At 39.5% G+C, this 15,649-nt stretch overlaps 1 protein-coding gene across 1 annotated transcript in view; it reads left to right on the top strand.

The window, feature by feature from the left end:
* The window catches only part of ADGRV1 (adhesion G protein-coupled receptor V1), a 629,361-nt gene that overhangs the window by 133,019 nt on the left and 480,693 nt on the right, over window positions 1-15,649 (top strand). Inside the window, exons 16-21 of the mRNA XM_068247792.1 lie at window positions 782-945; window positions 2,571-2,694; window positions 4,771-5,034; window positions 7,098-7,224; window positions 9,416-9,633; window positions 11,410-12,153. Of these exons, the coding sequence (XP_068103893.1) occupies window positions 782-945; window positions 2,571-2,694; window positions 4,771-5,034; window positions 7,098-7,224; window positions 9,416-9,633; window positions 11,410-12,153 (1,641 nt within the window). The remainder of the gene's footprint in view (window positions 1-781; window positions 946-2,570; window positions 2,695-4,770; window positions 5,035-7,097; window positions 7,225-9,415; window positions 9,634-11,409; window positions 12,154-15,649) is intronic.

Raw genomic sequence — 15,649 nt, 5'->3', positions numbered from 1 at the left:
AGCAGAAGCAAGAGCAAAGCTATTCATGAACTTGCAGAGTGAGGTAAAATTTAGTTGAGCAAGACTTCAACTCTTGTCCTGTCCATACTGTTATTAAAATTCTATAGTCTGTAATAGCACTACAGTAGTGGTGCCAGCAGAAAATAGCATGGGTCATATGTAACAACCAGCAAGCAACAAGCAATAGAGCGATGGGATCAGCAATACAATGGTAGCAATATACTGCATGGTACGCTCAATGCAACGTGTCCTAGGTGACTATATGCAGCAAGGTATGTGGAAAATTATTGGAGACAATATACACATAGCACTGTTGCAAAAATAATTTGGTTATTCAAAATTTCATGCAAAAGTTGTAACAAAATGTGAAAAAGTAAGTTGGCATACAGTGCTCGAGAAGAGACTCAGACTGGGTGTGGGCACTGAAAATAGCCTGACGACAGTTTTTGCGCCAAATGGAGCTTCCTCCAGAGCACGGTATGACATTTATTTATTTTTTTACGTTTTGCAAAAACTTGAACGCGAAACTTGCAAGCAATAATCACTGTGAGATACATTGGGAAAGCAGTATGTGTTTGAAAAAAGTTGATTATGCTATATAATTATTATATATTATATCTTCTATATACGGTATGTTGTCCGTTGTAATAATCACACTTCAACGTCAGGAATAGTAAACTCTGTAACAATATAAAATACTTTTTTTAAACTTTCTATTCTCCCACTTGATACAACTGTATGACAGTTCTGTGTAGAAATAATGTGTATATGTATTTTTCAGCTACATTTGATGTGATAAGGAAACAAGGACGTTTTGGAAACATTAGTGTGACCTGGGCCATAAGCAATGAGTCCACATATGATGTTTCTCCTACAAGGGGTATTCTACAGTTTAAAGAAGATGAAATGTTGAAAACCATATCTATTTCATCCACTCCAGATGAGGTACTTTTATTGCATCTTTTATTAAGGTATAACAGTTGTGTTTCCAGCCCAAAATAATTACCCAGTTTTTGCGATGAGACGCGGTGTGTTGGAAGTATCAAAATCGCCACAATCCTGACGCAAGGTTTGTAGCGTGCTACCACATGATCCGTGCCTACCACATGGATTATATAGTAATACAAGTCAATGGGTGATACAGTAAGTGTGCATGACAGGAGCGTGGGGCTCCACGGCACGTATGTGCGGACCAAAGGGGATCCCAGTGATGTACTTCCTGCCAAACAGGAAGTACATCAATAGATGAGGGTGATGCTGTGCATATGTCCCTGTAGCAGCAACACGGTGCAGAGTCATATGAAGGCTGATTGCGCCGCATCACACTGCTAATCTTAGGTGTGCAAACAGTCTAAAGGATTACTACATTTTAGTGTATTTCTTGCAGAATTCTCTGTAACTGATCAGCAAAGCACTTCATTGCCTTTTATTTTGCCTTTTCACTAGTTTTCTGTATGCAATGGCTTCTTTGTAGCAGCTGAAAGGCTCAGAGAAGCTTATTGGCATCCAATCACTTGAATTGCTTTTAAAAAGCTCATCCATAGGTAACAATATTCCATCTCCTGCTTCTAAAGGTTGAATATCTTTCTTACAGCTGCATCTACACATTGACCTTCTCCTCTTCATTCCCTCATCCTGGTTATAGAAATGATTACAACCATAATAATTCTAGGCAAAAAGGGAATTGATTCAGGGAGCCATTCAATTTTCTCTTGTTTTCCCATCACTAGAACTTGTGGTACAATAGATGGATATTTTGAAATGTGATTGATTCTGCAACCTGCTTTCATGTGAATAACAATGCTAGCATGGCTTAAAGACTTACTGTATCCAGTTGCCTCTTACTACCCAAGTGTCTCCAATGCAACTAACTGGATAGAAGCCAGTGCAGCTTCTTCAGCAGGTACACCACTACTGCCAAACAAGACAGTTATATAGAAGATATGCACTCCACAGGGTCAAGCTTGCATTTATATTTCAGTAAGCAACACACTACACAGACCCTTCCTCAAGTGTATCACCACCCTCCTCTATCTCCTATTTAATGGGAAGCCTTAACAGGAAGTCCCACTCAACATGCACGATTACTCATGACAAACCATTCAGTTTTAGTCTTTAAAAAAGTTTACAAACAGGGAACTACATATAGTCTACCCTGCACAACTCAATGAATCATGCTTAAACTTGTAGCCTCTTACTTGGTGCTTTCTCTAGCCCCCCATAGTCCGTGAGACCCCTCTGAATCCTCTGGGTTCCTTTTATGTTGCAACTGGCGATTCTGTAAGATGTGCAACCCAACTGCGATTTGCACTGATTGAGCAGGCACGGCACCGTCCACATGCCCTACTAGTCTTTACACATGGTGCATTGTGGCCACAGAATACAGTGACATCTTGCCCAGCAATTGCACCATAAAAAAAATACTAAGCAGTAGGACTGCAAATATCAAGTCTTCAGCTTAGTAAATCAGGCCCAAAGTTTTGCATGGAATTAACTGCAGAGGTCTGGAAGTTACACAATTTAAGAAAATGTTGCATTGCAATAAATGCTACTTATTTTGTGCTTTCCAGATTCCAGAGGAAACAGAACTATTCACAGTAATCCTTTTTAACCCAGTTGGCGGAGCCAGGATAGGAGATGTCTCTACCGCCACCCTGGTGATCAGTAAGAACGATGATGCGGTTTTCTTTGCAGGTAATTAACTTGCTTTATTGTTAAACTGATTATCTAGAACAAGACATTAAAGCGGATCTGAACTCAGAATGTCTTGGCTTTATATTAGATTCATGATCTCTTTTAACTCATTAATAAGTTAGCTTTAATATAACTTATGTGTGGTGGCCATTGTTGTTTCGTTAAGTTCTAATCCTACTGATTTTTCCTGATCACTTTTTCTCCCTTCCCATTCCCTATCACTGGTTACCCTCTATTTCCCCTAGCTCTCATTCTACTTCTGTTCATAGAGACATTTCCTAAGTCAGTCTTATATTCGGTTTATGTTTTGAGCTCTATAACTCTGCTGAATGTCTAAAGGTGGCCACTAACTGTCCAATTTCTAGCGAAAAATCGTTCGAGCGATTCTGATCGGATGAAAAATCGTTCACTACACCATCAACTAACCAATCTTTGCTTCCTATCTATCACGACCACCAAGAAAATCCAAATTTACGTTCGACGAAAATTCATTCGGGCGACATTTTTTTCACTCGTTCATAATCGATTGTGTCCACCAATGGAGATTATTTACAACCAATCCGATCAGAATTTCTGATCGCTCGAACGATTTTTCGCTAGAAATTGGACCATTAGTGGCCAGCTTTAGTATTATACATCAATGTAGTAGTAATGTGACAATGTAAAGCTGTCATAATGGAAGTATGGAGATATGGGTGCTGCCTCCGCTGCTAGTAATCAACATCCTATTTCGCAGCTCTGCAAGGAAGAGGGACCTAAAGCTCATAAATATTAATGTGAAAATTTGATATCAAATTACAGTAAGCACTTGATGCATTTATTGATGCTAAAGGGACAATGATACTATTGGTTACTAATATGAATATGTGTTTACTGTTATTTCACATGGATGATATGGGTGTTGTATAGCTTTACTCCTTCATAAAGTGAGAATGTAAAATTTGTGTTATCTGTTGATTTGGGCTCTTTTTTTGTTGTCTAATATGTACAGTTTTTTTCTAATCTTTAAATGAACAAAGAGGTTATAAGATTGTTATAAGTTGGCAATTTGTCATCAAGTTTTTAGGATATATTGAAAATTACTTCTAATAATATTACGGTATTGGTGTTCAGCTTGGCCGCACGAAAAGCAATTCTGGCCTACTGTGATCAAAGATATATACTGTACGTCAAGGGGTAGATAGCAGGTGCTTTTGTCTTCTGTGACAGGTATAGTAGGAGTCTGGAGAAACGGTCTTTGTAGTTCACCAACACCAAGCTTTATTTTGCTCTTCAAATTATTTACACTCTTTACAATATATTATTATTATTATTTATTGTATTTATAAAGCGCCAACATATTACGCAGCGCTGGGCATTGGCTAAGGTTACAGACAATATTTAGGGGTGACATACAGCAATATGACAATACAGGAATACAAGAAAACCAGAACACACACCATAGTATGAGTACCAGGTAATGCTTAGTCAGTCACTGGATGGAGCATGGAGATTAGGCAAGTTAGGGTATACAGAATATATACAGAATAAAACATAAACAAACCCTTGCCACTGCATGTGCTACTAACTAAACTTAAACACTGAGAACTCCTTTCTACATAGTGCAAGCCTAGTACTTGTCCTGAACCAAGCAACTCAAATATAGCAATCTTTATCAGTTCAAACTCACAATACCATTGTAGTCTATAGCACCCTGCCCATGTGCTCTCCCAGATCAGGCTGAGTTAATTAGCCTTTTATTTCCTACCTGACCCCTCCCCTCTAGGGGAACATCAAAAATTCAGCATGGTCTACCTTTCCTCAGATGAAAATCTCAGAGCGGTTTAAAATAGCAGTGTAGATGAAAGAAATCTGAGACATACATATACAAATCGATCACTTTCCCAGCCCATCTTTTTCTGCAACTGCCACAATACAACTATTTACAGAGAGACAGAAAAGGGTTATATAGTCCTGTGGCACTAACAAACATTCAGGAGCTTTTTAAATAATATTTTGTGTGTGTGTTTTGTGCAGTTTGTTTACAGTACAGTTTTGTATGTTGGTACCTAACTGCCAGTACTCTCTGTATTCCAGAACCAATTATAGTGTGGATTGATGAAGGTCAAGTTGCAAACTTCACAATTGTGCGCAGTGGATCGGCAGATTTTGTCTCTTCTGTCACTTATATTACTGTCAGCGGTACTGCCAATGCAAAGGATGGTGATTTCAACTACATAGCTGGAAAAACCCTGGTGTTTGGTATTGGGCAAACAATGCAGAAAATGTCTGTTTCTACAAATGAAGATGATACTCCGGAGACAGATGAATTTTTTTACCTTCAACTACTCAATGCTACAGGTTAGATTTAGCACTGGGGGGTACACAAACCAGCCTAGAATGATATTGATGCAGTGCTTACCATTAAAGCAAAATGACTTCAATAAAAGTTGTGGTGACAATAGAATCCGTATGCTGTTCTGATATCTTGCGCTTGGGGTGCACTCACTGCAAGATGCTTACAGTTCGTTATTACTATCCTGTTGTTAGGCCTCTTTAGCTTAAATGGACCCTATGGCAAAAAAAAAAAAAAAATTCAAAATTACACATACGTATAAGATATACATTTATCCCAGATTAAATCCACTATAATTTGTTTACTTCCTATGTAGCTGTCACTTACAGTAGGTATTATAATCTACCAACTATAAACATCTTACCAACAGGGAAGCAGGAAATTTGGGCGCATGAGGCAGGTGGACAAAAAGGGCGCCGCCATTCACTCCCATAATAAATATCTTTTAAATCGGCGCCCAACAGGAAAAAAGGGCGCCGGAGAAAAATAACGTTTTAAAAGCGGCGCCCGGAGACTTTTAATGTTTTATAACTGTTTCTCATGATTACACATTATTTAATGATTTATAATTTTTAAAACATTATTTTTAAACGAAAAACAGTACAATATTTTTTAAAACATTACTTTTAAACGAAAAACCGTACAATATATATATATATTTTTTTTTTTCATTTTTAAACGATAAACCGCACCATATTTTTTTAAAACGTTATTAATGCTTATCACAGGGGGGGTCTTAGGTTTAGGCACCACCAGGGGGTCTTAGGTTTAGGCACCAACAGGGGGGTCTTAGGGTTAGGCACCAACAGGGGGGTGTTAGGGTTAGGCACCAACAGGGGGTCTTAGGGTTAGGCACCAACAGGGGGGTCGTAGGTTTAGGCACCACCAGGGGGGTCTTAGGGTTAGGCACCAACAGGGGGGTCTTAGGGTTAGGCACCAACAGGGGGGTCTAGGGGTTAGGGATAGGTACAGGGAGGGTTCTGTGTGAGAGTAGGGTTAGGTATAGCTTTAGTAAAATTCTTATTAATGTTTTATAAAACGTTATTATAAATTTCAATTTTTAAACAGGGAAGATTAACATTTTTAAAATTGCCGATTTTATACACATTATTTAATGATTTATAACTTTATAAAACATTATTTTTAAACGAAATATAACACAATTTTTTTTAAACGTTATTCATGATTATCTTTTAAAACCCTGCGCCCTTTTTTCCCGGCGCCCTTTTTTAACGTACGCTACCAACAGGTTCTGGACTAGTTCATCTCCTTATGGCTATTCTCATGATTGATTTTATTTTCAAAGACACTTCTTTAATGGCAGTGGCACAGTCCAACTACCAGAATTGAGTGGACATATGTAAGTAGGCTGTGCTCAGCTTTAGAGTGGAGAGAGTTGTGGGCACCGCTTCTTTTACTTGCTATGCTGTTCCGCTGAGCTGCCTGAATCACAGTACTCACTGTACAGAATTACAAATCAGTAGGAGCAGGGTCATAACTATAGCCTGCGGGGGGAGCATGGGGGCAGGAGGGCCGGCTCTTCTCCTACACTGTCCTGTGCTGCCAAGAAGCACAGCAATGGACACACTTTAACTGCTCCAGCATCAGTCGGGTCCATGCTCCTCCTCTCTTTTAACTGCAATTTGACACTGAGGAGGGGCATAAGGACTACTAATAGTATTGTCTGGGGGGCACCCTGTACTGCAATCTGAGGAGTGCATGAAGGTCACCTAATACTGTTGTTGGGAGAGTGGGGGACATAAAAGCTACCTAACACTTCTATCTGGGAGGAGGCTCAAATACTATCTAATGCTGACATCTGGGGGCTGGGAAGGGCAAAGCCTACCTAACACAGGTAACTGGGGGGGGGGGGAGGGTTGGGGCACCATCTAAAGTTTTGCAGGGGGGGCAAGTGACTTCCAGTTATGCCCCTGCTTAAGAGATAAGTTATGTTGTGTTTAGTTATGTCTAGAGTACAGATTCCACAATGAAAACTAAATATATTGCTATAATGATTACTTATTGAGAAATATACACTTAATTAAAAATATATTACCTTGTTCACCAGGAGACACTGTGGTCAGTGGAAATGGAAATGCTACTATTGTCATCAGAGCTAATGATGACCCTAATGGGATATTTCACATAGAACCTGTGGATAAGTCTGTTGAAGAAGGTGGAACAAACCTATTCAAGTAAGTCCACTGAATGCAGTCTAACTTTTTATAGTTCGAAAGGCCTTATTCAAATACAAAACGTACTGTACAAATCCAAGGAAAAAGGACTGGTATGACCTAGGCTAATAATTCAGATCTATACAACATAGCAGAATATATATAAAAAAACAAACAAAAAAAAACAGACTTCCAAATATATATTGCATATATCAGGTTTAACAAAATAGTTCAGAGTTATAAGGCAAAATCAGCCTAACTTGTAACTATATGAAGTCTACTCTTCCCAAATAAGATCAAACCTGGGCAGCACGGTGGCGTAGTGGTTAGCTCTCTCGCCTTGCAGCGCTGGGTCCCTAGTTCGAATCCCAGCCAGGGCACTATCTGCAAAGAGTTTGTATGTTCTCTCCGTGTCTGCGTGGGTTTCCTCCAGGCACTCCGGTTTCCTCCCACATTCCAAAAACGGATAAGTTAATTGGCTCCCCCTAAAATCGGCCCTAGACTACAGTACTTACACTACATAATATAGACATATGGCAATGGTAGGGATTAGATTGTGAGCTCCTTTGAGGGACAGATAGTGACAAGATATATATATATATATATATATATATACACTGTACAGCGCTGCGTAATATGTCGGCGCTATATAAATACTTAATAATAATAATAAAACCTATCAGTGTTACCCAATGAGGCATAAAATAAGCAATTGAAAAGCTTAGTTGCATTCACCCTATCAATGGCTATAGTCAGTCTAACTTTCTATTTGGTTCAATTTATAATAAAACATGTAACCTCATTCACAAACTCCTTACTGTGTTTATAAGAGTCATATGAACCTCTGTCCAGCCTGCAACAAGAAACCATTTCTCCCTGCTCTTATCCATCTTTTTATAAATACACCGGGGAGGCTGTGGAAAGAGTAAATGCTTTATTACACACATAGCATAGAGGAGCTAGACAGGAATTAGTGATAAGGCTCTTTGAGTTGTAGCTACAGTACTGGCCACAAAGAGTTCATCTCAGCAGCGGCACAAAGGTGGTTGGTGAGGTCAGTGCCATATATGGATAGGAAAGACTCCTAGCTCCTCCTTGATTGCAGTATGTGGATGATGACAAGGTAGGGGGAGAAGTTTGACAGAAAGCAGACTGCTTTTTAGCCTAGCCAAGCAAGATCTAATATTGACATAGGAAGTCAGCATCACAAACCCAGCCAGGTAAGTAAAAAATGTATACTGCAAAAATGTAATGTTTATGTACAATGCAAAAAACTTTAGGCCATTCCTGTTATATATTCTGCACAATATGCATTAAAACATTAGCCTGCTCTATTGCTTTTATAAGATATGATCTGAGCCAAAGTTAGAATTAAATATTATTGTTATTACTAGTGACCTAAGCTTGTTTGAAAACAGGCTCTAGGTCTGTCACCGGCACCACAGCACGCACGCACCCGCCCGCCCCCTGGCCCATCCTGTGTCCTGTCCCAGTGGCTGTGTCAGTGCAGGACATGTGCAGTAGCGCAAAAGCACTGACACAGGGACATGGGACACTTGTATTTTATTAGGTAGGATTATTATTACTATTATTGGTTTATAAAGCGCCAACATATTCCCTGGTGCCGTACAAAGTAAGAAACTAACATGGGGTACATAATAATACAGACAAATGGAATATACCAATACAAAATACATAATTGATGTCAAAATACAGAATCAATACAAAATACAAAATTGGTAATGACAGTGACAACAGTAACATGATAAAAAAAGGCACAAAAGCGGGAGAGAGCCCTGCCCTTGCAAGCTTACAATCTAAATAATATAATTAGTACTTAAAGAGGGTCTTTAAAAATAACAAAAAACAGCCCCTGTGTAGTACTTACCTCGGGAGGGGGAAGCCTCTGGCTCCTAATGAGGCTTCCCATCCTCCACACCCTCAGGGATCCAGCGCTGGTGAAGTGGATGTGGGAAGCTTCATTAGGAGCCAGAGGCTTCCCCCTCCCGAGGTAAGTACTACCCAGGGGCTGTTTTTTTTTTTTTTTTGTTTTTTTAAAGATCCTCTTTAAGTACCTCCCTTTTTTTGTTACAGATCCTGTTTAATAGTATGTGCTATCTATAAAATATTTATAAATATTGTTTTGAAGACCTGTTTGTTCATGGCTGTGGTCTCTGTGCAGTGTACTGCTCTTACTATGTTGTTTTTACAGGGTGGTGAGAGACAGAGGACATTTTGGCAATGTGCTTCTGCACTGGCAAATCTTACAGAACGGCTCCATCCTTCAGCCAGGCCAAGAATTTTATGAAACATGGGGTTCAGTCTTGTTCAATAATAGAGAAGAGTTCAAGTATATAACCCTCCATGCTGTTCCTGATCAAGTTCCAGAGTTCAATGAGTTTTACATCTTAAAGTTGGTGAATATTTCTGGTATGTACAGTATATATTACAAGGCATATAGCAAAAATACATTTGCTGTAGTATTATTCATCACTAGCCGACCCGCGGCGTAGCATACGCCGCATAAGAGGGTAGAGGGCAGGAAGGGGGTATTGGGCACAGCGGCGGGGAGGGGGTTGGGAGGCGACTACTAAGAATGTATAGTAGGGTAAAAAAAAGAGACCAAAAAGCCCTCCTACTAAAAAAAAGCAAAACTTGGTGTAATTTTCCTTCTTAAAACAGAAGCAAATCTGCAATAATTCAGCTATAAGTGAACATTTGTGGTTACCCACAATGCACGGCTACTGAATATGCAAATTATCCCTCTTTGCCCTTGAACAGTGGAGATGCACCCATGATGTGTTTTTTTTATACAGGGTAACTGCACCACATGTCAAACACTGACACTATTGAGGTTACAAATTTTGCCATTAAATTGCAGCTTGAAGGCACTTGGTGGCCTGCAGATAGGAGGCTGGACTGTCTGACAAGCCTGTAGTTCAGTCATCCATGGTGTTTATGCTGTTGCAGTTGCAAGCACATACCCAGAGCAAGAACTTATGTAACAAACACGGAAGAGACAGCTGCGGTGAACAGCGATACCACCGCAGCTGCCTCCATCTCCCTGCCTAGCGATCTGTCCAGTCTTCGGACGTCTAGCACGCTGAGGACGGATTTGTCAGCAGTACATAGGGTTGCAATGTCGTGTGCACGCACGCACAGACGAGACCTTTATGCGGGGAGGAGGTTGATGAGAGGGGGCGTGCCGGAGGGGTCTCCTATGCTTCTTAAGCTTCCCTGAATCACTCGCAACTTGTCTGCTGTTGCGAACACTTCGTGTTAGCGTTCAGACCTTAGATAGATTCGGTGTGCTTTGATCCGGGAGGAAATCAGGGATTTCACACAGTGATAGGATTGTTTGATAGCCATAATCATAATTGAATATTGTATTATCTGTGTATGACTCTTGCTCGTTCTGACTATTCTTACTCTCAGTGATTCTGCACTTCTGCCCATCTGATCTTGTTGCTGACTCTGCCTGTTAAAACCTTCTTGCCTTTGCCTTCTGACTTTGTACCGTATCTGCCAGTCTGTTGCCAACTCGTTTAGTATGACCACTCTACTCTCACCAGAGGGCCCTAGTCTCTGGTGAGGGGTTTTGTACTGTTAGTGCCCACCAGCTCCACTGGTGTGGCATAGCTAACCTATCAGTACTACTGTTGCACCAAGCACTTAACCTTGCTATCACATTAGCTGGTTGTATACTTGTATTATTGGTGATTCTGCAGATCATCATATAATCAGGTATATATCTGCATTATAGGTGATACTGCAGATCACCTAATAATCAGAATTTTGTTACTTGCTGACACCAATCGTTACAACTTATCTTTCATCGGCCTAGGACAAACTACATTTATTTGAAAAAAAAATATATATATATATGTATATCACTGCAGCACATGATTGCTATAGCAACTGCAAATATACCAACCCTTCCATAATTTCCCTATTCCCTGATTTGAGCTAGGTGAGGGTTGCAAAATTGTTCTACCAGTAGTAGAAAATATTTTAAAAAATCAGCCCACGTTCAATCTTCAAAATCAACCTGCAACTAAATTATTATCATATGTTATATGTAGATTTTAATGGTCAATTAAATTAATCCTCATTTAGGCTTGAGTTCTTTCTTAATTTTCATTCCTCAATTGACAAAGTGCCAGAATACTTTGTCACATCTAACACATAATTGTATATTTTATACAGGTGGATCCCCAGGTCCTGGAGGACAACTGTCAGACACAAATCTTAATGTTACAGTTATGATTCCTTTTAATGATGACCCATTTGGAGTGTTTGTGGTTGGTCCAGAGAGTCGAGATCGGGAGATAGCTGAGGATGTACTTTCAGAAGATGACATGAGCTATGTTACTAACATTTCAGTCTGGAGACACCAGGGCACCTTTGGAGATGTTCGAGTTGGATGGGAAATTCTCTCTGATTCCTTTAAGGCTGGTCTTCCTCCGATGTTGGACCTCATACTCCTTGCTTCATTCCCATCTTCAGTTCAGCTGCAGTCTCAAATGCGACGGCACCACAGTGGAACAGATGCTTTGCTTTTCAGCGGTGATGAAGGTGCATTCGGAATTATTGAGCCCCGGTATTATCAGCATTGGAATGACACTTTAACAAACTTCACTTTCTCTGCATGGACCATACCACACTTGAACACTAATGGCTTTATATTGTCAAAGGACAATGATAATGGTACAATGTACTTTGGTGTCAAAGTGGAGACAAATGACTCCTATATCACAGTCCTTCTTTATTATGTAACATATGGATCTAATGCTACTTATTTTGCTAAAGCTGGAGTCCCAAAAATTATGCAACAGAACGCCTGGACTCATCTTCTGATCACACTGGATGATGGGTTCATTGAATTTTACATTGACGGAAATCCTGTGCCGGGTGGAGTGAAGAGTTTGAAGGGAGAAGGAATATTAAATGGTAAGTCAAGTATATATTATGTATAGAGATGGTCATGTCTAGGAGAACAGATGGAGAAACATGTGATCTGTTTGATCAGCTGGTAGATTTACAAAGCTCCGATTTGCTGTGATCACATCCTGCTTTAGCACATGATCATGAATAGCAAATCAGAGACTTACATACAGGTATCTATCACCTGACCAAACTGATCACATGCTTCTCCATGAGTTCTTTTACACAGGAACATCACTAATTATGTACATGGAACAGCCTCAGTTGGTATCTATTTTATTAATAGATAAAAATGTGTTAATCATTATCTCTCATAGGTAATTATCTCTCATAGGTAAATCTATATCTTCACGCAAGGTTCCACACCATCCAGTTCAAGACACTTTATTAAATCTTTTGAAAATAGCATTAAAAAAGATCAAATGTGCCAGGTCTGCCAAGTTTGAAAAATGACAGCTGACTAGATGCTATGGACTGTATAAATTACAGTGTAAGGAAATTGGCACCAAGACCATAACTTGCCATTATCTGCTACAATGGCATTATTTCTCGTACCCTTGGGTGTACTGGCAGCAATTGCTTTCTGTTTCATGAAGTATTGTTGTTTTTGTTTGAGAACTTATTTTTTTTCTCCAATATCCAGACAGCAATAATGACTTAATTGAGAATATCCTTTGTCTGCAGTTTAGCTTGCATCATAGCTCTCACTAGTTGTTTTCAGAATTTCCATAGATTCTTCCTCCAACCCAGCATCTCAAAATCCATTCTCCCAATGTCAGAATTTCCGAACTTCCAATTTTTTTAAATCATATTTCTTGAGATCAGAAAAACTAGCTCTTTTAGTACGGTAGGTCAATACTATTATTTTGGTCCTCTTATGAAAGGCCAAAAATTGCTTCTAAAGGGGTTATTTTAGCATGTAGTCTTGCTTATTCCCTACCAAAAACGCCCAATTTTTTGCAAAAATGTTTGGACTAAATAAATTATTTTACATATGTAGTGCAGGAAACATGGAGGCTGTTAGTACTGTCCCACTAAATGTTCCCGGTCTCTAGTTATTATGCCAATTACATGAAACAGCTATGAAGATGTGTTCTGACAAAAATCTCCATTGTATTGCTTCAACTTTCAAAATGAAAGAATCATTGTAAAATGCTATTTAAAGCCTACCTGAAGTGAGAAGGATATGGGGACTGCCATATTTATTTTATTTTAAACAATGCAGATTTCCTGGCTGTCCTACTGATTCTCTGCCTCTAATACTTTTAGTCATAGACTCTGAACAAGTATGCAAATAATGTGTTTCTGACTGAAGTCTGATTGGATTAGCTGCATGCTTGTTTCAGGTGCGTGATCCAGACACTACTGTTACACGGAAGATCAGTAGGCAACTGGTATTGTATTGAGATGTTTTTCTTCACCTTTTTTTTTTTTTTTCTTTCTTTCTTTCTTTTTTTTTTTTAATCATTTATCATGCTCAGTACTAAAAGTGTGTGTGTGTGTGTGTGTGTGTTTGCTTGATTTTACCTTTGCCATGTTTTACATACCTAGATAACATTGTGTTACTAAGCACATTGCCACCTATCCTTACTAGCTAGAGCTGTGGAATGTATTGTCTGATTCAGGGGGGCTGCCATTCAAAGTTCATGCACTCTTTAAAGAGAATCTGTATTGTTAAAATCGCACAAAAGTAAACATACCAGTGTGTTAGGGGACATCTCCTATTACCCTCTGTCACAATTTCGCTGCTCCCCGCCGCATTAAAAGTAGTCAAAAACAGTTTTAAAAAGTTTGTTTATAAACAAACAAAATGGCCACCAAAACAGGAAGTAGATTGATGTACAGTATGTCCACACATAGAAAATACATCCATACACAAGCAGGCTGTATACAGCTTTCCTTTTGAATCTCAAAAGATCATTTGTGTGTTTACCTTCTGTCCCCTTCTTCTCTCATGCACTGAACATTACAGGCTTCCTGCAGACAGCTCTGCCTGTGCCTGTGTTTGTAATTCCTCAGTATGTGTCAGCCAGCTACTTTCACAGCCTAACAGAGGAGGATTTTTATCCAGCACTCTTCTATCACTGATAAGATAGCAGAGACGCTGCTGGCTTATGTAAATAAAACACACACTGGAGTGTGCATAGAGGAACAGACCAGCACGGAAGAGTTGGCAGCCTTCCAGACACAGGCCGACAAGTCTGACAGGGGAAAGATACATTGATTTATTACAGAGACTGTGATAGTACAAAGTGCTGCAGTGAGCCAGAACAGATTAGAATAGGTTTAGGAACTTGTAGGATGGTAGAAAAAACGTTGTAATTTTTGTTACAGAGTCACTTTAAGTAAAAAAAAATAATAAAAAAAAAAAATATATATATATATATATATATATATATATATATATATATATATATATATATATATATATATATATATATATATACATACATACAGTGGGTTGCAAAAGTATTCGGCCCCCTTGAAGTTTTCCACATTTTGTCACATTACTGCCACAAACATGCATCAATTTTATTGGAATTCCACTTGAAAGACCAATACAAAGTGGTGTACACGTGAGAAGTGGATCGAAAATCATACATAATTCCAAACACTTTTTACAAATCAATAACTGCAAAGTGGGTGTGCGTAATTATTCAGCCCCTTGAGTCAATACTTTGTAGAACCACCTTTTGCTGCAATTACAGCTGCCAGTCTTTTAGGGTATGTCTCTACCAGCTTTGCACATCTAGAGACTGAAATCCTTGCCCATTCTTCTTTGCAAAACAGCTCCAGCTCAGTCAGATTAGATGGACAGCGTTTGTGAACATCAGTTTTCAGATCTTGCCACGGATTCTCGATTGGATTTAGATCTGGACTTTGACTGGGCCATTCTAACACATAGATATGTTGTGTTTTAAACCATTCCATTGTTGCCCTGGCTTTATGTTTAGGGTCATTGTCCTGCTGGAAGGTGAACATCCGTCCCAGTCTCAAGTCTTTTGCAGTCTCCAAGAGGTTTTCTTCCAAGATTGCCCTGTATTTGGCTCCATCCATCTTCCCATCAACTCTGACCAGCTTCCCTGTCCCTGCTGAAGAGATGCACCCCCCGAGCATGATGCTGCCACCACCATATTTGACAGTGGGGATGGTGTGTTCTGAGTGATGTGCAGTGTTAGTTTTCTGCCACACATAGTGTTTTGCATTTTGGCCAAAAAGTTCCATTTTGGTCTCATCTGACCAGAGCACCTTCTTTCACATGGTTGCTGTGTCCCCCACATAGCTTGTGGCAAACTGCAAATAGGACTTCCTATGCTTTCTGTTAACAATGCCTTTCTTCTTGCCACTCTTTCATAAAGGCCAACTTTGTACAGTGCATGACTAATAGTTGTCCTATGGACAGAGTCTCCCACCTGAGCTGTAGATCTCTGCAGCTCGTCCAAAGTCACCATGGGCCTCTTGACTGCATTTTTGATCAGCGCTCTCCTTGTTCGGCCTGTGA

Source organism: Hyperolius riggenbachi, chromosome 1, assembly GCF_040937935.1.
Source record: "Hyperolius riggenbachi isolate aHypRig1 chromosome 1, aHypRig1.pri, whole genome shotgun sequence".
Classification (NCBI taxonomy): Eukaryota; Metazoa; Chordata; class Amphibia; order Anura; family Hyperoliidae; genus Hyperolius; species Hyperolius riggenbachi.
The sequence above is the reverse complement of the archived record's forward strand: the minus strand, read 5'-3'. Positions and strand labels throughout refer to the sequence as shown.